Source organism: Rhinolophus sinicus, chromosome 3 (genome assembly GCF_057876585.1).
Source record: "Rhinolophus sinicus isolate RSI-liver-muscle chromosome 3, RSI-T2T, whole genome shotgun sequence".
NCBI lineage: Eukaryota > Metazoa > Chordata > Mammalia > Chiroptera > Rhinolophidae > Rhinolophus > Rhinolophus sinicus.
Genome location: NC_142503.1, coordinates 41,658,328 through 41,681,330, shown reverse-complemented (window position 1 = coordinate 41,681,330; position 23,003 = coordinate 41,658,328). Strand labels below are relative to the sequence as shown.

At 38.1% G+C, this 23,003-nt stretch overlaps 1 protein-coding gene across 6 annotated transcripts in view; it reads left to right on the top strand.

Annotated features, from left to right (window-relative positions):
• The window catches only part of ADAMTS6 (ADAM metallopeptidase with thrombospondin type 1 motif 6), a 262,327-nt gene extending 239,608 nt beyond the window's left edge, over positions 1 to 22,719 (top strand). For 5 of the 6 annotated variants that reach the window (XM_019743866.3, XM_074328899.2, XM_088796526.1 and 2 more), the window contains 3 exons: positions 4,446 to 4,622; positions 6,998 to 7,154; positions 19,351 to 22,719. In XM_019743866.3, the coding sequence (XP_019599425.1) occupies positions 4,446 to 4,622; positions 6,998 to 7,154; positions 19,351 to 19,460 (444 nt within the window). In that variant the 3' untranslated portion in view covers positions 19,461 to 22,719. Of the gene's footprint in view, positions 1 to 4,445; positions 4,623 to 6,997; positions 7,155 to 19,350 lie in introns of those variants that run through there. The other variant, XR_012495117.2, reaches the window with a different exon arrangement.
• The last annotated feature ends 284 nt before the right edge of the window (positions 22,720 to 23,003 follow it).

The following is a 23,003-nucleotide window of genomic DNA, read 5'->3' as shown; positions in this document are numbered from 1 at the left end:
AAACAAAACACAAATGGTGTGGTCAGACTTTAAATCATTGTGAAATTCTGAATAATAAATAAAAGAGGCAAATAGATATTTGCCTGCAATAAGGAAAAATAAAAATAATTTTACTAAACGATTGTCCACTGAAATAATATCTTCCACCCAGCTATCTAATGGTTTATTATGAGAATGACTGGAAGGGATTTTAATATTTATAACTGTACTTTAATGTAAAAAATGATTTTTTATTCACTGACTTAAGTATTTAATTTCTGATTATTACTAATGAATTGTATTGCATACTCGAAAAGTGTACAAAAATATACCCTTCACATGGGTATAGACTGACGATTATTATCTCTGAGGAATGTTCTGAAGCATTTATAATTAAGTTAACGCACATCTATCATATACATAAACATGGCTACAGTTGGGTTTTCTAGAATTTCTTTTTTTTTTTCAGATAGCTAAATAAAAAAGAGGCTCTCAGATAGATGAACATATTTATCATAAGACTAAAGAGAGGCAAAGATGAAATGTAGGCTAAATAAAGCTGAGGAAAAAAGTAAAAATAAAAACAAGCTGCAGGACGTCTCTGCTTGGACATCTCTGACATAAGGTCAGAAGAAATTTCAGGATAGAGTCTACTTAGAACGAAGCTGTTCTAAGTGGCATCCCCGTGCCCTCACTACTTTATAATCACCCTTAAGAAGTGCAATATTTATAGAGACCAGATTTGAGATTCTGGCTGTAGATGTGTAATATTTGTGGCTTGATCTGCAGGGCTCAAGGGCTGGTGTAGTCATTGAATCAGAACATAGCACAAATGTAGTCTTTAGTCATTCACACTATTTTGAGAATCCAGTTGATTATCTCTCTACTTCTCATGCTATAGGATAGAATATCTTTTGCTTATTTAGTGGAGTTCGGGCTGTAATTTTCTAAAATTATTTCTTACCTCAGTAGCGTCATTGTATGTTTGGCTTTGCATATAACTGCACATTGTCCCACAGAGGGTTTGTGTCTTTGTACATTTATCTACCAGAACTTTATTCCAGGAGGAACCTGCCATCTGGATTTCTTTGCACCTCTCAGGGCCTCAGTATCTCGCTTGTAAAATGGATGTGAAAATAGAACTTCGTGAAGTTCTGTGAAGGTTAGGTAGTTTATGACATGCCAAGGACTTAGAACACAGTCAGACATAATAAATATTAGTGTTGCTTTCTCTTTTTATTCTTCTGTTCTTATCAATCTTACTTGGATTTCTTGTTTGTTTGTTTGTCTGGTGGTCTGTCTGTGTTTGGTTTCCTGGAGAAGTCTCAAACACAAATGCGTTGTCAGTTCTTGCATTGTCTGCCTCCCCTAATTGTAAGCAGGATATTTGCATAGGCTCTTATGAAAGACTACTACAGTCTTCAAATAAAAAAAAACCTGAAGCTTCTTGCTCCTGGAAAAAAGATATTAGAATAAGCAAGGGACATATGTCCCAGGATTTAAAATACAAAACGGGAGGGGTGTGGCACAGGTGCATTTTTCAATGAATGTTCCCAATACAGAAAACTAATCGTAGCCTCAAAATACTAAAACCAAATTCATTATACATCCTATGTGTTTCTGCCTGTATCCCTGAAGTCTGAAGTACCCTGCTATCTTGTACTTTACCTCAACTTATTTTTTATCATAATTAATACTTCTTATGTGTTCTCATGCTTGGTTTCTACCAATGCTAAGAGCTACTATATATGGATCAGAAAACTTAGGACTTAGTTCCAGCTCTACCACTTGCTATCTGTTTACTCTTGATTACGTTGCTTGAACTTTCCTCGTCTGCAGCAATTATCAAAAAGTTGTTTAAGAATAATGTGTTTGAAAGTATTTTGTGAACTGTGATTCTCTAATGGAGTGTAAGGTAGTAGTGTTATTATCAGTAATAATAGTAAGTATTAAGAAAGTGATAGTAATCCTCTAAGGCTTTGGCTACTCGCCTTGGTGGACAGTGGAGGTGTGAAGTCAAGAGGACCAGATACAAGTGGGGCAAGTTCAAGAGACTTGAATCAGCGCTTTATTCATTCCACAGATTGCCTGATTGCAAGATATGATCGCATGTCTTGCCTTCTTAAATATAAAGTAATAATGTTGTTGTGACGATTAAATGAGATAATATATGCAAAGCAAATGTGATAGTGGCTAACATCCAGGAAACACTCAGTAAGAGTTAGCATTAGCTCTGCCATTTAATATCTGCATGAGTTTCTACCAATCACTTATTCTAAGGTTGGTTCTTCATTTTAAAAACAGAATAATAATTGTCATCTCATGGGATTTTTGTGAGGACTATGTACATTATAGCATTTAACATAACTTTGGTATATACAGTGTTTACTAAATGGTAGCTGCTATTATTATTATTACTATTATTATTATTAATAGTTAGTTGTAGTAGTCATAGTAGCAGCAGAAGCATTAACTTTGTGCCTGGGTAGGGAATGCTGCAAATTATTTATTATGGAAAGATGAATCTGCAGAGATAAGCAGAAACTTCCTATCTGGGTATAGTAAGCATATTTAAAGATTTGACTTTTTTTTAAATTAAAGTTATTGGGGTGACAATTGTTAGTAAGGAGATTTGAATTTTTATCTTGAAGACAATAGTGAGCCATTGAAGGATTTCTTTTTTAATCAAAAGAAAATATAATTGGATGTGTGCGTTAGAGAATGGATTGGAGTGAGGCAAGAGCAAGAAACAGGAGACCTGTTAGAAAGCCATTGCAATATTAGACGTGACGATGTTGTCTAGAGTAAGGTTAGTGGTAGTGAAGACAGAGAAATCCACAGATGTGAGAGAGATTTATGAGTTGGTGTAATAGAGCCTAGTGATTGATTATATGGGTAAAGTGAAGCAGCAGCTGGAAATAAGGATGTAGACTTGGCAGTATAAAGGAATACTAGGGATCAGGAATTTCTCCCTTAAGCCTTAAGTCCCTAACTAAAGCCTCTTCTGGAACCATGTTAGAAAGAACTGAATGTTATCCGCATTCAAAATGCATCTTAAACTTGTTATAATTTGGAGAAAATGTATTGTTATTACACTCATTGTGATGAAGAGGATTCATGAGATCCTTAGTTTTCACCTAAAAACAAAACCAGTTAATATTTTTCTTTCTTTGCATGGCATGCACCAAGCTCCAGGATGGCCCTGGGCAAAGCCACTCGGTTGTCTAGTAATCATTAAGACATCCCCATCGCACAGCTAGTACATCTTGATTTACCTGACGGTAAACCAAAACCATCATTTTCCAGATAAAAGACAATATATATTTATTCAGTGCATACTCAGAGCCCTGTGCTGGATCCTGGGGGTCAGGGTGGGGTGGTGTACAAACATAAAATAGAAATGAAATAATTTTAAGGAGCTTATAATCTATAGGGATGAAAAGATATTTAAATACATAATTATAAAATAGGCAGATGGTGATTAGGGGCACAAGAGTTTATATATTCTACATCCCCTTTTATGGTACTTAACCCTTATGTTCACATGTTTATCTCCTACATAAAACTATGAGCTTCTAAAGGTGTAAAGACGGTCTTATTCATTTTTATGCCTTCTTCTCCCCTCATGTAGTGTAGTTCCTATAGGAGATCTGAAAATGTTTTTTAAATGATAAGTATAGAAACAGGGCTTCAAAATGTTGAAGGTAAAGTTCTCACTTGACTGAGAGGAAGTACAGATTTTAAGGAAGGGTTCAGATGTGCAGAGGAGACAGCTGGGGGACTTCAGTCAGCCACATGTTAAATAGGTGACTCTAGAACAGAGCATGCCTGTTAACCCCGAAGAAGAGGTAAAGAACAGCGTTTGTGATGTAGGAGAATCACCTTTTCCTTAGTATGAAGAACAGACGGGTTCAACTAAAGAATAGTCAAAGTCATTACGTTTAACTGAAGGACAGGGAACAGTCCAGAGATTTTCTGTGCAATAAACCATCACTGTATTCTTAGCTACCGCACTAAAAATACACATGTAAACCAACCCCAAGTTTGCTTCACAAAGACAAAGTCTTTGGTCTACTAATACCACAGTCTTCTTTTCTGAAGACTACACCTAGCATGTAGGAAACCAAGGATTCCACAGTCCAAAAATTAGGAATCTTATCACAGCTGAACGTGGCCAAGGATGGGGAGGAATCGAGGAATAAACCTACCCACAATAAAAGAAGAAAATAAGTGAGCCAAGAAAAACAAATTTTGGATTTAGCTCTTCATAAAGACCTTAGGGAAAAAGATAAAAGTGCTTCTGCTAAAAAAACTTAAGGAATTTTCATATCGGAAAGACTTTGCCTAGAATTTAGTGTGTATGTGTATTGTATACCCAAACACCCATTTACTTTAAGAAAGACTTTCCTCAGATTTTCTTCTGTCTTTAGACTGTTGTTACTCATTAGTATTTGTTTTCTTTCCAGTGCACTCCCAAATGTGGTTCAGGATTCAAGCATCGGATTGTTCTGTGCAAGAGCAGCGACCTTTCCAAAACATTCCCAGCTGCACAATGTCCAGAGGAGAGCAAACCTCCTATCCGCATCCGCTGCAGTTTGGGCCGCTGCCCTCCTCCTCGCTGGGTGACAGGAGACTGGGGCCAGGTAAGGCCATTGGCCTGTGGGCTCCTGCTGAAGCAGCAGCAACTTGAGACACTTGAGGTCCCTGGTTGGGTCAGTGTAAGGGCTCAAGAGATGAGTAACAACACAGAGAAATCTAGGTGTAAGACACGCGTGTGCAACAATGCACAAACAGCAGCAGCTGCACAGAAACCTTAGCCATGTTTCTCCCACTTGTACCTATTCTTTGCTTCCTAACATCTTTATCCTAAAATTAAAAGCAAAATAGTCTAGATGGCCAGAGATTTGAACAAGCTACCAAACCTTTGGATTCTAGTCCCAACCCTCTCAACTGATTCAAGAATGAATCAGTTAACACCAGTATCTTAATGTTCTCACTTACAAAATAATTCCTCTTAATCTCTCAGAAAAGATGTGTGTGGGAGGGGAGGGGAGATTTAATTAACTGGATAATGTGATTCACAGTCTTTGAAGTATCATTAATACTTATTCTTCAATGGATTTTTCTGATGGAGACTATGAATTGTGTTTTGAGATGTGTTTTTATATTAGACCCACTTCCATTTTATGTTCCAATTCCTGTTTTTTCTTTCTTCTTTTTCACTTACTTTTAAATTAAATTATCTTGCTGAAAGCCACCTTAAATCCTTTAAAAGCAAATTTGTATTTTTGGATAGAAGGAAAATTAGGTATTGTTCTTTTGAATGTCAAAAAAGAAATCTATTATGTTACATTGAAAAATAGGATTCCAGAAAGTAGATGTCTAGACTATCAATGCCCTTTTGCTATGGTTTTATAATTAACCTTGTAGCTAGTCATTTTCTAATCTCTGAGATCCAAATAAATTATAATGGCATTTGGTAACACTGGTATGATTTTGTCTGTGCTCTGGGCCAGTGATTACTTATTAAAAGTGGCATTTCTTAGAAGTAATTATCAAAATTCTGGCCAAAATTCAATATTGCTAGAGTATAGCAGTATCTATAGACCTCCTTTGTCACCTTGGGGAAGATAACAGAAGTATGATTATAAAATAGTGAACATTTGCATTTGTATAACAAATAATAATTTGGTTTTATATAACATATATACTTTAATTGGCAAAGTACTTAAGTTGAATACACATGAGCATTGTATGCAATTAAGTGTTTCACTGTAGAACTATGACAGTTTCACAATATATAATTGATATAATACTATTAAAGAATCAGAACAAACATGCTCTCATAATTTTTATTTAAGCAGGTAGGAATTCCCTTGCTCATACACTCTTCCTTGCAATGCACTGCTATATAAAGGTCAGTTGAAAATTTTTGCATGTCAGTGATTTCACCAAATTTACAGTTATCAATTTGAGATTATTTCCTTAAATGTTGTCAAGTCCTTTTCTTCACATCTGCAGTTTCAATTCAGTTTCCTAAAATTGAAATTAGCCAGGGAAAAAGCAAAGATGCTTTAATACATTTTTATGGTACATTTATTTGCCATTATGTATTTAGAAACTTAAAAGCATCTATGAATGTCCTTGCAAGTCCTGTATGTGCTTTTAGAGTTTTGGCAAACAAATCCAACAGGGCCTTGGTTTGTTTACCTTGTAAACATCATGGTGGCCTGTCTTGGCACCCCTTTGCTCCTCAACCCTTTGATCTCAAAGCTCACAGGCTTTCTAGTACTCTGGGTGGCAGGCCCAAAGAATAGACTCTGCTTCATTCTTCAGCCTGTACAATCCCAGCTAAAACCATGCCACTCAGAGAAACTTCAATCCTGAAATAACTAGATTTTGGAGTAGATTTACAAAAACAAAACAAAACAAAACATAGGGAGACATGCTAATTGGCTAACACCAGACCACTTCTCAGGTTTGTGTGGCTGACAATACCTTAGAAAACTAGAGGTACTAAATTTAAGCTCTTTTTCTTTTTTAAACTGGCCTTATTGCCAACTCCCACAGCAGTCCCTGCTGTTACGCTGAACTAATATTTTGATCAGTTTCAGAGCACACCAATAGACCATCATGTTGTTTGCCCACAAGCCTATAATAAACAGCAAGCATCAGTGATGTGCCTTTTCTGGGATCTCTGGTTATTCTACTTCTTCATGGGGATTTTCTGATTGTACTCCTATTAAAGTTCACCAGTGCTACCTGGAACTGCTGTCATAATAGTCCAAGAAATCTCCATCTGTTATCTTCTGCAAACTCTGTTGTTTCCATTTTTTAGGGTAATAACATTGATCCTTGAGTTTCCAAACCAATTCTATATAGAGGGACCTAATCACTCATCTCTCCAAGATGAACTACATACAAGCTTTATATGTGATATTTGAAAAGACATAGTATCTTTTTAACTTCCTCAAAATTGTTAAGATCAGTATTTTGTTTCTCTCTGCCTTGGGTTTAGTGTTCTGCTCAGTGTGGCCTGGGACAGCAGATGCGGACTGTGCAGTGTCTCTCCTACACTGGGCAGGCGTCTAGTGACTGTCCGGAAACTGCTCGGCCTCCATCGATGCAGCAGTGCGAAAGTAAATGTGACAGTACCCCCATTTCCAATACTGAAGGTGAGTTTCCCATGGAAAGGGGGCCTGTGGTTTCCAGTGACTCACCTAAATTGGTTCCCAGGTTTTGAAGAAAACCACCAGTGTAGTATAGTTTTCATAGAACATTTGTGAAAGCTGCCTATGTATTGGATATGTGAGCAGAAAACCGAAGTTGTTTCCTGATTCTTCCACCAACTATATGACCTTGTTAAGTCACTTAACCTTTCTGGAGCTAAGTTTACTTATCTATACAATGAGAGATTGGAGTGTAATCTCTAAGGTCATGTCCAAACATTTTATGTTTGACTTGTGCTAGAAATGTAGAGGTGATTTCTAATGAACCATGCTTAATAGTGAAAATGTCTGTTTCTTTTTGGCTATAACAATGGATACCATCTTGAAGATAAAAAATAATACCTACTATACATATAACGAAAGCGTGTTTGAAACTACTTACATTTTAAATGAAAATTTTCTCATAGTAGAAAAGTAGAAAAAGATAATTATATAGTGGTTTATATGGGAGGACAAGGTCTAAAATATCTTTGTTATGTGTTGGGAAATCCTTTTATTAATAGCAGATGCCCACCCAAATTCTGAATTTTCTTATATCTTCTTTAAATAGATGTACTTTATTTATTCAGTTAGGCATTCATTTGAAATTTCCTGATTGCTACTATGTGCAAGGTGCTATAACAGAAACTATGGGATGTATAGAGATAAACATGGCATAGGCAGGAAGATCAGAATGTCTTCTCATGAAAATTGTGTCATGATCAAATACATGCACACAAACATCTGAAGCCACGGATTTAAATTATGTAAGAAATCCAGCTCTAGGGCTCTGCAAAAAATGAACAAACAAACAAAAACCTAACCTGAATATAATTTATTATTTTTCAAATGAAAATGATATGTTCATAAACCTTTTACAAAGAGATCTATTCCTTTTGACTAGATTTTTCCAGTTTGAAGAATTTTCTTTAAATCCTTTATTTTTTTAATTAAAGTTTATTGAGGTGACAATTGTTAGTAAACTTACATAGATTTCAGGTGTACAATTCTGTAATATATCATCTATATATCACATTGTGTGTTCACCACCCAGAGTCACTTCTCTTTCCATCACCATATATTGGATCCCTTTTACCCTCATCTACCATCCTCCTAAATCCTATTTTTTAATGTTTCCATGGGAATTTTATGTTAGGAAGACCAATCATCTTGTATGACAGGATGTAGAAACTTTGCATCATTGCAAATGGTCTGGTTTTTATATCTGAGTCTCAACACAATATACTTATTCTGTAATTTACTCTTTCAAATAAGTATAGCCTTATCCTACATTAATTGAAAACCACAACTTTAATGACACTTGTTAAGAATTGTGTGGGTTCTGAGATTTTACTCCACTTGCAAGCTAATCCAGGTTACTTACTCTGCCAGTGGGTGCTGACAGAAGTCACAAGACTCCTGGGTCACAGACAAAGGACTTTATTATAATACAGCAAGCAGCATGACCTTAAAAAAAGAAATCACAACTTTAATTTGCAAAATCTCTGGTTCTAATGCCATCTGCTTCTTTTTTTGTCCCTTTGATAAGGGACATTCTGGAAAGCTAACTTGCTTTCTCTTGAGAATGGCTCAAATTCCATGAGAAACAAGTATTTTTTGTAGTAAAACTATCTCTTTAAGTGATCTAAATAAATACATCTGTCTTCTATTCTATAAGACTACAGTAAGTAACTTTTAGCCACTGTAAATTATTAGCAATCAATCACAGAGGTTTGGGAGTCTGTTTTTCTGTCAGAGTTGGAAGATAAAAGGTTAAGGTGGAAGAGAGGCTACAACTATCATATTAAACTACTTTATGTTGGGTAGTATGTTAGGCTCTTTATAGTTATCATCCATCTTACGTATCTCATATACATAAATACCTGTTTGTGTGTGTATTATATAATCATGACAGCAACCTTCTGAAAGTTGATATTACTGATGAGGAAACAGGCACAGAGAGAGATAGTGACTTGCCCAAATTACAAGACTAGGAAGTAGTATAGTCAGGATTTGAACCCAGATTTGGCAGAGCCCAAATGTATATCAGTTTCAATTACATTCATATGCTATTTGCAATTTACTCTTTTTCTTTTTGCGTATCACAAAAAATAATTTATATATATATATATATATATATATATATATATATATATATATATTTGTTTTGTTTTGTTTTGTTTTTTTAATTATAGTTGACATTCAAAATTATTCTACATCAACTTCTAGTGTACAGTGCAGTGGTCAGGCATCTACACAAGCTATAGAGCGATCCTCCCCCATAAGTGCAGCATCCATCTGGCACCCTACATAATCTTTACAACATTATTGATTATGTTCTCCATACTTTATTTCATTACCTTATCAACTAGCAATTACAGTCATGGGTATTTATCCAAAGAAATCCAAAACACTAATTCAAAAAAATATATGTACCCCTATGTTTATTGCAGTGGTATTCACAATAGCCACGATATGGAAACAACCAAAATGCCCATTAATAGATGATTGGGTAAAGAAATTGTAGTATGTTTGTACAATGGAGTATTACTCTGCCATAAAACAAAATGAAATCTTACCATTTGCAACAACATGGATGAACCTAGAGGATATTATGCTAAGTGAAATAAGTCAGACTGAGAAAGACAAATACCTATATGATCTCACTTATATGTGGAATCCAAAGAACAGAATAAACGAGCAAACAAGACAGAAATAGACTCATAGATACAGAGAAAAAACTGATGGTTGCTAGATGGGAGGGGGTTTAGGGGATGGGGGAGAAGGTGAAAGTATTAGAAAGTACAAATTTGTAGTCACAAAAGAGTCACAGTGATATGTAATTTACTCTTTAAAATTGGGTATTTTAACACAAAGACAGAGTTTCTGGTTATGAAGTAGAGACACTACTTCTGGCATTCACAGATTGAAGCTTAAACATTGCTGAAAGAATTGACTTTTAACATGCCCACAATAATATATGTTGAAGATATGTTTAGAACTTCATTTAAGCCACTTTGGTAATTTCTCCAAAAGCTTCTCTGTAGTGGGTAATTATACATAATCTTTGCCACTGAAAATGCAATGCAGTTTTTAGAGTAGGCAGAATATCATTTGTAACTGCACTTATTTCTGTCTTAAAGAAATTCTGTTAAAGTGTGTAGTTGTTAATCTGATGTTACTTGGGTTATTTGTAGAAAAAAACTCATGGTCATTTTATCTGCCTGGCCAAATAACCTTTTATTAATAATAACCTGAAATAAGCAGTGAAGACAATATTTTTAGCCTTTTCAGTAAAGGAAGAAACTTTTAGGAAATTATTAATTCTACAAAGTATGACTAATCTTAGAATTGTTATTTCCCTAAAGCTGTTGACTGATTTAAAAGAGTATTACTCTCCTTTACAAAACTAGAATTAAAGTACAAACAGTATGTCTGTTGTAACTTGTTCTGTGTTCTCTTTAGCTTCCAAATAGTACATACTGACTGTATTTAATTACCCGAAACTATCTGTTCATTTTATCAGCAGCTAATTATTGAATGCTTACTATGGCCAGCCCCTTCCTTTCGTTATGGAAAATTCAAATACATTTATAAGTTCATAGTCTTACAGAGAAGATACTTTGAAAACAAAGAAGGAAGGTGGAATGCGTCATGTGGAGCAGTTTACACAAATGAAAGGCCAATAGCTTTCACCCTGTGGATGAAAGCAAGTTTCGTAGCCTAAGTGGTCTATGAACCGGCCAGAATGTGTAGTTGGAAAAACTCAGTGTGCAACTTGGGAAAAGTAGATGAAATGGTAGAGTTGAATCATAAATTGTCACTCATAGAGATAAAAATGGGCAGATAACATGGATTTCAAAAGAAAAGAGGCTCTTCCATAAAAGTAATGTGAGAGTGACCTGATACCGCTTCTGTAGATCAGAGCAGGGAGAGAAAAATGCCTTTTACTAAAGGAAAGTTGGGAAGAGAATCCAGCAGTCCTGGAAGAAACAGGTTCTGGTTAATGCAGAAGGGTAGAAGAGGACCCCTTTTTCTCCAGCAGAACCAGGTTTCCTTGACTCCTAGTGACAGGCTACTGAGAAACTAGTTCGGCTTTATCCCAAGCAAGACAGGGTAGGAGATCCCTTGGGATCTAAAATCTTCCGGTGGGGTCTCTATGGCTAAAATGGGCCAATGATAGAATCTTGAGAATTGTTTTAACTACCAAAGTTTAGGGAATGGTTCCTCTCCTAACATTTTATTACGAAAATAATAAAAAATTTTAAACATACAACACAGCTGAAAGAATTTTACAATGAACATGCACCATCTGGATTCTAGCATTAACATTTTGCTGAACTTGCTTTGTATCATTGATATTTGTCCATCCCTCAAGGTGATGGTTTTTAAATCATGCGCTCCATTTATCCAACCATTAATTCATTTATTTAGCAAACATCCCTACCATGTGCTAGGCACTGAGACTATGAAAGGAGTACGACAATATCCCTGTCCTCCAATGGAGCACAATTTAGTAAAGGTGGCAACATGCAAACAAATAATTATCACAATATGGGCAGTAGTGTAACAGGGGTTAAGAGAAGCTACCATGAGTACACAAAGGAGGAGGTAATCAGAGGCATTGTGGAGACGGCAAGCTTGAGCAGGACACTGGAAGTTAAGAAACAGTTTGCCAAGAAGACATTGAGCTATTGGGCATTCCTGGCGGAAGACAAGTGTGTACAGTCATGACATTGTGGGATGGTTCAATATGTCCGCCACACGTTGGCAGATGAGCAGACAGTGGAAATGAGCCTACAAAGAGAGAGACGGGGACTTGGTTTTAGAGGGTCCTATATGCCGTGGAAGAAAGTTAGCACTCTATCTTCTAGGAAACAAGTGAAGGAAATTGGGGAGTGACATGCTAAAGATGGCAGGAGTGTAAAGAAATAGAGGGAGGGTAGCCTTGTGTGGGAGAAGAGTTCGGAAGTTGTTCAAAGAATCAAGGCTTGAGATGATGAAGTCTTGACCTAAGGCAGATATAGTAGGGATCAAAAGGAGGATAACGAATGGAACAAAGGAGAATAAAATGGAAAAGAGAATAAAAAGAACCTGATGCACAATTAGATATGGGGATGAGAGATATGGAGGTGTTCTGTATGACTCCCAAGTTTCAAATTTAATCATTCATCATGATATTAATTGTGATAAGGAAGTTAGGCACCTGTAGAGAAATTAAGCACATTTGTCCTCAGAACCCATAATAAAATAATAGAATTTGAATAAGATTTTTAAAAAATAAAAATAAATAATGGAGAAAGATTAAAGAAAGGGAGAGAGGTTAAAGCAACAACGGATAATAAGAGAAAGAAAATGGAGAAATAAAAAGAGAAAAAAAAAAGAGAAAGAAAAAGAAATAAGAGAAAGAAGTGGAGCATCACAAAATTAAAAGGAAATTGTGGAAAGGAAACAGGAAGAAGGGAGATAAAATCTGCCATGTTCCACATCTGCTTTAGTTTTTATTCCCAAAAGCCTTCAGCTAAGAGTTAAAGCATTATAGGCTTCATCTTGACAGATTGCCACTGATGATGGTTACACTGTATTGCTGCTGAGAGGGAATTATAGACATGCTGGGTATCACTGCATTTGAAATACTACTCAGAGTAATTTTTTAAAGTACATCTGGCAGCTGGGACTAGCCTACTCAAACTCACCTGAAATTCTATCCCAAATGCCATTTTATTCATCTTTATGCAGTTTCAAGTTCTCTTGTAGTTTATACGGTGAGTCTTTTCAGCTTCTCAGTAGCACAAGGCACTCTGTCATCTAGTATTTATTGCTACCAGGTAATGATTCATGCTGTGCCATGAGCTGGTAACCAACCCAGGAAAGGCGTGATTAGTGTACATTGGATTACCAGCCCAGCTAATGGTGGCTTTGGTCGTTCTCAATGTCCCTCAAGTAAATGACTCTGAGAAAGCCTGGGCAGCTCCAGAAATCTATAAAATCCCTGAAACAAAACAGCTACTCATTTTGGGTTTTAAAATGGCATCCAGTGTATTAAAATCAGTGAAAGGGATGGTGAAGGTGAACTTTTTGATTTCAAGGAGGTGAGAAAGACCAATTTCTTTTTTTCTTTACCATTTTGAAGAGCTCTGATCTGCTAATGTCTGATTTGGAGGGAGCTCTGGATTTGTGTGGGGATCAAAGCACCTTGAGGTTGAAAGTAGGTGACATCTAGGGAATAAGACTGGGTAGGAGGAAGCATAGAAAGTAAAGAGAGAGTGGAGAGGCTTAGTCCATGGCAAGATGAAATCAGAATAAAGTTCCATAGTTGATAACACCTTGCTTTGAGGACAGAAAGTTAGTGTCCTGTTCCCATTGCAAGGAATTTGTTGAGTTCCCAAGCAAAACTTGTTTCATCCTTTTCCATTGGCATACGTAAAATATCCAGGGCTCAAGCACAATTTTTTTAGGAAAAGTACGCTGAGTCCACATCCACGCCGGTACCACACATGCAAATGCTCAGCCTTTGCCATCTCCCTTCTCACCAGGCTCTGCCTGTGCATGGGTAGCTTGACAGAGGCATACCTGGTTGTACATTTATAATCCAAAAGACAGACCTGTAGATGATTCAGTCATAACTCTCTACTCACGGTGTTCTTCCTGTGAGCTTCATAAAGAGCTTCAGGCACAGAGGGCATGCATTCTCCAAAGACAGATGCTGAGTGGTCCAACCTGGTCATGGAAGAGTATGCCCCTGTGTGTCCCAGCTCACTCCAAGGATACAATTTAGGCTGGCTTTGCAATGCTGTGTGCATTAAATGCAAGAGCGCTGCATTTCAGGAGTTGCTATTATGCTCCTTGGACTAAGTCACGTCAAAGTCACAATGATACTGAATACAACTGCATCCTAAATTAATAAGCCTCTGTTCAGTATGAGTATTTTGAAATCATGTCTTTTAGGTCTGGGTTTTGAAAGATTAATGTAAAGCACCTGGGGAGAAACCCATTAGAACATCAATGAAAAGTAGAGTCATGTGTTGCCTATGAAACAGGTTGTCTAATTTTATCATTCAACTCTACCAAAGCCCAGATTCCCACTGAGACCCACTCCAGCATACCTGGCAAGTTACTTAAGGTTATAAGGAGGGGTCTAGTTCCCACTGCAGGGCCCAGGCGCTGACTTTCAGCCCTTGATATATTCCCAAATCTCTCTGAGAAGAATTTAGGGATACTCCACAAATTATCATTCCTACCAGAAGTCCCTGACCTTGGGTAAAGTAAAACTATTTTCAAGGGGGGAAAAGGGTATAAAAAAAGGAGAGACTAGGTAGGTCCACAAAACATTTCCTAGAGACCACACAATAAGGACCTCTGACCCTTCCAATAGCCTTGTAAGAAAAAAAAGGTAGAAAGAGTGTCTTTTCATTCTTTTCCCGGGAGAGTACTTAGCTGGTACATAATGATAGTAGAAGAGAAAATCAGACTCCTTTATCTTAAAATCCTTGACCCTCATGGCTCAGATTCCACTGCTTAAAAAGCAGTAGATATAAGTGTATCTGCATGAAGAAAATATGATAGTAAAGACCAAATCTTCAAAATAGATCAGTTACAAAGGGATTATATTACAAAAAAGATTCTACTTAAACTAAAGGATTCTTTTTAATAGATCTTCTGTTTATTTGCAGATTATGTATTACTTGGGTATAGAGAAACTTTTAATTTTTAGACATTTTCTAGAAATCAATGCCAACTGAAGATCATTCAGAAATTAAAACAGAACATTTCTGTTATTGTTTTGATTTCAATGGGAAAATGTAGTTTAATTCATGCACAATTTTTCAACAATGGTTTTATCACCAATGTAAGCTGTACTGTGTATTAGCTCAAGGGTGGGAGTGAAAAGACTATTTCATATTTTTAATGGACTTGGAGGATGAGGCCGACTAGTGAACGATGAGTTTTATAATTAAGGCCTCTCAACTACATCAGCAAAATGTCAGTGAGTTAATCCAAATGCTCAACAAGTCAATCCTCTCTAGCTAAGCTAAAAAGGTGACAGATGGGCTGAATGTACCAATATAATTTAAAACTGGTCCTAATATTTTTAAGATGACATTTAGCTTTCTATAATCACGGGGCTTTAAAACTTCCCGGTGTGTCTAAAATCACCTTTCACTTTTGTAATTTTACAAAATTTAAGAAGAAAGGTGCAGCTGAAGAAAAGTATTCAGGCTATTCTGAATGCCCATGACCCTCTGTTCAAAAAACATTTTCCCATTCTCTAAGGTGGCAGAGCAAATCTCCGGTAATGAGGCACCTAACGGTTGACTTATCATCAGTGGTATCAGCCAAGAGTACAGAAGCAATGACAGGCAGAAACCTTTTTTGCATTTAGATGCCAAGAAGACTGCCAAAATAGAGTAATTTTGGAGTCAGACAAACCTGAGTTCTGGTCCCAGTTCTCAGACCAACGAGCTGTGTGACCCAGCATGAGTTTCGTAATCTTTTTGAGCGTCAGTTTTTCTGTCTATGTAAAGCTGAGGTTTTAGATGTTTAAAAGGATTAAAATATAAATATGTAAAGCCACCTAAGGCAGTGCCTGGCACATAGGAGGCATTTGGTAAATTATTTTTAATGTTATTCTTACTAGATTAAGCTCTTGTGGAGGTAAAAGACTGAGAGAATGAAAGACCAGTCATGGTTGACCTTCTTTGGTGAATAGATTTTCATCAATTCTGAGACTGATTCTTCCTGTTGGGCAGTCCCTGGAAGGCACAACCAGGAAGCGGGATATTCCTCGGGCCTCCTCCTTTGTGAGAACCCCTTGCACTCCATCAAGGCTGAATGTCCTTATTCAGCCCAGGAGTTACCGTGTTAGCATCTCATCAAGGCCCATGTCTGAGTGTTGGCAGCCACCCCTAGGCCCCGCCAACTTTCCCCCTCCCCCCATCTTCCTTCAGGTCTCTCCCCACCCCCACCCTAGCGTCACTCATCTGCTCTCCGTTTACTATCTTCCTGTTAATTTGCTCGTGTGCCATTGTGTAACCCTTCCTGAGAGCCTATATACATTTTGATGTGGGTCCCAGAGAAACAATACGGGATGGTTGTTCTCACAGGCAGATGTGTCAGTGACAATAATAAGAACCGGTAAACTGAGTGCTTCCTCCACGCCGGGTGCTGTGGCATATGCTTTAGAGGCATTATCGCATGTGAGCCTCACAGCATCCCATGAGCAGGTCTTACCACTCTTTCCATTTCACAAATGAAGAAACTGTGGTCTAAAGAGGTGATGTAACTTAGCCCAGGACAAACACTGGGAGGAAGCAGTACCAGAATTCACCTTCAGGCCCATTTGACTCCAGATCTGCTGCTTCTTACCACTGAGCTGTGCAGCTCGTACAGGCAGGTCCTGGGACGCTCCTAAGCAGTTGCCACCTCGCTAAGCTTGACACCGCTCCTAGGACCCAAACAATTTCAAGTTAGTCAGAATTAAGTTAGTTGGGAATTAACAGAGGTGTTGGGAAGTTCACAGAGGGACCCCCTGGCAACTGGCCTCCAGCCTATCCCTCGGCTAGACCCCGCACCTAAATGACCAGGAGAGACTTCTCATTTCCAGCCCCCACCTAAAGAGCCAAACAATATAATACCCGAGTATATTTGTAATGGCCTAAATGGACAGATAGAGGAGCTGCTGGAGAGAGAAACAATTTATTTTTATTTTATTTATTATTTATTGTCTATTATTTAAGCAGATTCCAAAGTCTAAATCTAAATGGAAAATCTGTGAATTTGCTTGTATTTTACTCATCTCAGAATTTTCCTGGTTCAGGAAAACTCTTCCATAAATGGAGTAGAGTCTCCCAATAAAGCCGTATGGATTCCCAGGAAATACTCTTCTTTGTTTTGTCTGCAAATTGACTTGTGTCTATATGACAGCATTTTCTCAGCAGTAATCTGAATATCGCATCCTCATTGAGAAGTTCAGAGCACAGCTCACTGTCATCAGGTGATAAGAGATAATAGTAACTAATAGTGCTCCTAATAATTGCAATTCAATACCCTACACTTTCTATACACTAGGTGGTAACATAGGATCTCCATGTTCCTTCTGAGGGTGGGAACTCTCATCATCCCTGTTTACAGACGAGGAAACTTAGGCACAGAGAAGTTAAGCGGTTTGTTCAGACTCATAAAGTTAGTAAATGTAAAGCTAGGATTAAACCCAGGCAGTCTAGCTTCTAATTTTATTTCCTTGTACTAGTAAAACAACCAGTCCTCCTCTATCTGTTTATCAACTAAATCATTTTTATATTTTGGCAAAGAGGGTCAGAGCCAAAGTGTATTTTGTACTTCTAGCAGCCCCACCAAGCCCTGTTGCAAAGGCTGAGCGGTGGTCTCCTCGGGAGGGCTGCCCATTAGGATGGCGATTTGGGATGAAAGATGAGTGGACTTGTGCCAGCTTTTCTCATCATTTTAATAACTATTACTGTGACACTATATCCCTCTTGTATACAACTGATAAAAACTTTTTTTTCCACAAAAATATTCTTAGTCTAAACTTGTTTTGGTTACTTTTACTGGTCATGATAGAGAGGAAAGAGGAAAAAAAAGGTGGCCTCTAAATTAAAAGATGTGGATACCATTTCACCTCAAATTCAAACTTGATTGACCAAACATCATCTCATCTCTTTATTTTACTTCAAAGTTTAAAGAACATTTTCATGTCTCTCCTACCTTCCTTCAGCCAAAACTGAAATTTATTGAGAGTCCTAGTGTGGAAAATTTCTATTCAAATTTTCTATCTATTATTCTCTTTGTAAATCAAATCTTCAGTAAGGGATTTGATGGTGGCAGAGCTTATATTTTCAGAGAATTGAGGGTTACAGTTTAAAATTTTAAGTCTTTCACTGAAAGACCCTTGAAAGTGAGATCAATATGATTTGTTACCTTTTCAATAGTAAGAACTGTAAACTTTCCCATTTCTTTGCATTTAATTTTCCAAGATTAGCATGTGGCTTGTGTACCATGTACAGGACTTCTTAGAACATTAGTGGATTTCCAAAGCCAGGAAAAAAACAAGCAAATAAACAAGCAAACAACACCATCCACAGCTCTGTTTTGTTACACTGAACTCTGCCTGATTCTAATTACCTGAAACAATTTACCCAGGATGCTTCAATATAACCACCTGGAAAAATGAGGGTGGAACTTTGATTCTGGGAGGCATATGGAAATTTAATTACTAGGCTTACAAAGTATTTTAAAATCCCCAGATAAAAGTGACTAGAGGACTGGAGAAGAATCTCACTCTTAGCAGCAGTGGGATTATGTCGGGGTGGTGGGTATTGCTGAAAATCAAAGGTCTGTGTCCCTCTCTACACTGGCCTCTCCACCCCATCTTCTGTAACCAGCCTCAAAGGGAGATGGAGAAAGAATCATGTATTCACCTTCTGGCTGCAAGAACTGCAGACTTCAACTGTGGCAGTTCTAGTACTAAGGAGAAAACACACATAGGAAAAAAGAAGGGCATGTCTCACTTCCAAATTAAAAAAAGACATTTCTACATGTTTCCATAACCCACAGACTGCTGCCATTTGAGGCCAACCCCTCCGAGTTTTCCTCTTTGTCTCGTGTAGTTGCTGAATCTAGGCCACTGTCAGCAATCCTTTCATTCACCCAGGCCCATCCCCACACCTCCCAGATGCACACATTCTCCTGAGACGTGTACTTTGGTATCAAACAATGCAACTCATGTTTGATTTTGGATAACCTTGCACTGCTGAATAAAATAACCCTTGAGAAAGAAGCAATAAAAGCACTGTAAGAAAAATGACTCATGTTTCCAAGCTGTCTAAAGTGATCATTTATCCCAACAAATGGTAATTCTTTCAAGACACGGTGGGCATGCACCATACTTATAAAAGTGTGGGAGAAAAGCCTTGCAATCTTTTTTTATTTTATTTTTAATTTGTGTTAAAATATATCAAATAATGTTTCTGGTAGGCTGTACCAGACAGGGTATGCTTAAAAACAAAAACAAAAACCACACGGATGTGAAAGCCAAGCTGAACTGGCGCAAGGGGCGGTCCTTGCCGAACACCCGGGCTCATTGGCTTGTTTCTGGGCTTGTTTATGTGCCTCTAATTGTTTTCCATTTTCTGCCTCCATTCGTTAGAGTGCAAAGATGTGAACAAAGTGGCTTATTGCCCACTGGTGCTGAAGTTCAAGTTCTGCACTCGAGCATACTTCAGACAGATGTGTTGTAAGACCTGCCAAGGACACTGACCCACGGAAAGCCAGAGAGAGAGACTTGTCATTTCATCGTGGAAATGCGTCCATCAAAGAGAGCCACCCAGAAGAGGATTGATGTCCTTGCAAATGCATTACCCTGTGGAAAACGTAACCACTGGTCAGCCTTAGCTGACAGGATTTCAATATTATTTTAACTTCTGTGAAGTAGGATTTATTGATCCAAAGTGCTGGACACAGTTATTAGGAGGGAATGCCAGATTGGAGAGATCCAAACAACACAGGGAGACTTGCTTACTGTGGAACGTTTGTGTTCTTTCGAGTAAATCCAATAGCCTGTTTACCTCCTTGGACCATTAAGATAATTTTTATTATAGACTTAGCAATGACACTGAATCCATTTGTATTTAAAACTGTTTAAAATGTAGCTGTTATGACTTGGTCAACTATGGAAGTAAAGAAGATTCAGAAATCTTAAGTCATAGCTTAAAAATATTTACTATACTTTATCTCACCACAACAGCACCACCATTTAAATTCTAAAACGGGCTTTGAACTGTAATTTAAGGAGCAATTATAACTCAAAAGTAATGAAAGTTCGTATTATTTTCCTTCCTCCTACTTAATTTCCTTAGGAACGACCCCCCTGTTCTGAACACTGCTGTGAGCCATATATAAACTATATTAAACTGAACAACAATGAAGGACTTAGTTTGAAGCAGTGCATCAGTTACTGCAGCTGTGCGAGTCTATAAATCCAGTGCTGCGAGACTGTGGCCAACTCGCCATTGTGCGAGTGCAGCTGAGATTTCCATTAAAACTTTAAGAGAAAACCATTTCGGTTTCAGGCAGAAGCCAGACCTGGGGTACGGTAGAGACTGAGGGACCAGGCCCTTTGCTACCACCACACAGGATGCCTCAGCTCGTATTTGAGTTGCTCCAACTCACTCGTGTTTACATCCGCACCAGCCACAGAAAGGCTTCTGCCCCACTGGCTTGCTGCGTGCACGTGGAGCTCACTGAGACCACAACCATGCAAATGATAGACTGGCTCAGTGACAACTAGACAGACCCTTTTGCTGACAATTACGATGGGTTCCAGATGTCCCTTCTTTGATATGGCAGAAGGGCATTTATTTATATGAGAGCAAGTGTGTGTGTGTGCGGGCGCTTTTGAGTGTATGGATAGGTGAGTATGCTTGCACATAAATGTGCTATTTCTGTGAGTTTTAAAGTAGGCAAGGGATAACAACCAAAGAAGAAAAACTCATGAAGACTAGAGATCATCAAGCCTAATTTTAATAATCACTCAACCAAGTATTTTATACTTTTTATGGATACTCTGAATGGCAATTAAATGTGAAACCCAGTTGCTTGGACAAGTCAAATTCTAGCATCAAGTTCACCTAAATTAAATTGACTAGCTCATAGTCTTCCTATCCACAAGTTTCACATTATGCTCATCAAAAAATCCGACAGTGAGATTTTAAAAAAAGAAAGGAAGAAAAAAGAGGGTACTTATTAATATTCTGTACTTGAACACTTGTAGCTTGCAGCCGGTTCTTGATGAATGTGCTTTGTGCTCTACACATGTGTCCACCATGCTACCCCAACACCTCAGACTCAAATCAAATGGCTACTTTGTAAAAAGATACTACTTGCAGCTAAAGAGTGTTTGACTTAAATCCATCCGTGTGCTCTGAAACTCCATGTCAAGGGCAGCACATGTACCATGACCTAATGTGGGTGATTAGGATTTTTCAGCAAGGAAGGGAGACTCACAGATTTTAAAAACCAATCCAAACTTCAGGTTTGCTGTGGAGAATAAGCACAGGATGTCATTCCGCATGCTCCGTCACAGTCATCTATGTCTCATCACTTGCTTGCTCTCAATCCACAACTCACGTCCCTAACCTTTCCAGAGAGAGCTATTCACGACACATGAGAGTTGTTGCCAGGGCCCCTATCTCTGCTGCCCTCAGAAGAACAGCCCGCTGTAAGTGCCATCTTAGCCACTCAGTGCAGGGAAGGCAACCCCAGCACTGAATTCCATTGGTGCTTTGCAAAGAGCAGTTAACATGGTGCTAATGTGACCTAGTGAAATAAACAACAAGGGTGGTTTCTGTAGCATCTTAGGCATAGGTTTGCTATCAGGATCTGCTTTCCTCCAACATAAATATCAGCTCATGTTTTTATTTGAAGAAGATTTCTTACATTACTGACTAACGGCTATTTGTTACCTCACCTGGAAACCAACCTTGCGAGGGCCATCCCCCTGGGCACCACATAGCCCCACACTGGTGCTGGAAGAGGAGGGCAGCCAGTGTCCCCCTGCGGTGTACACCAGCAGCAGAAAGCTCCCAGGGGCAGCATCAGATTACCTTTTCAGAAGGAACCAAGCACAGAATTTAGCAGGACCAAACATCTTCAGATAGGCCCTGAATTTAAACCTGAGTGGGGAAAAACAAATCACATTCCACAGTACATCACAATACCGCTGCTATTCTGTAGCCAGCTATATGGCTACCCGACGCTCTTTTCCTAAATAGTGACCCTAGATCAGGGATGTCCAGACTTTTTTCAACGTGTTTTTCCAAGGGCCATATGCGGTAAAATACACAAAACAGCCGGGCCACTCACTCGAGGTGAAGTACGTATTGCCTCACCTGGTTTATTTAAGTAAACTAAATATATTTTTGGAATTTGCTGCGGGCCAATGAACAATGGATTGCGGGCTGCAGTTTGGACACCCCTGCCCTAGATCATCAGTGGAGGCCGAGCCAGTCTCACAGGCCCTCCGAAAGTAGTGAACCCTATAGACTACTTAAGGAACCTCAAGAAAGCTGGGACCCGTGGCTGAGAGCAGTATCTGCCACTGGCATACAGGCCTGCCAAAAATCAAAAGGTAAATGTACCCAACTGATTAAACCTCTTGAGACACCTATGACTCCCCAAACACTCCATTTCATTAGGAATATTTTTATTTGAGTGAATGTCACATAGGTATCCTTCATAATGCAGAACAAAATTACCTTTGTATTATTGTGATTAGTTGTTGCTTATTATTTTATACTCAGTATTAATGTGGTACACTGTTACTTTTTTTTTTGCTTTTGTAAATTATATTCTAATTTATTGCCATGTTTCCTAACACGTGTCCTTCATTCTCCTGCTTGTAATGAAAATGAAAAGTCATTGTAACACTTGATGGAGTGAAATTCCACACCAGGCACAGATTTTTTTTTTTTTAACATAGATAATTTAGTAAAAATAAAAATTCAGCTTATAAGAACGATTCAGATGGAAGTTGTCTATTCTCTGAAAAGCTGATGTTGAACTTGCAGTAGAAGGGATCTATCCCTTGGATTACTACATGTACATTATCCAGATTTTCCAGGTACTATCCAGGATTGAGTTAATTTGTTGCATCCTTAATACCCTCCCCAGAGATGATATCCATTTGTAATATCTAAATGCAAGAGCTTCGGACATTTCGGGGGGGAGGGGCAGTGGAGAGCTATTTCCTCAGATGCCACCAGCCAACCATTCTAAGGGTACAAAGGAAGTCCAGATTGGCCA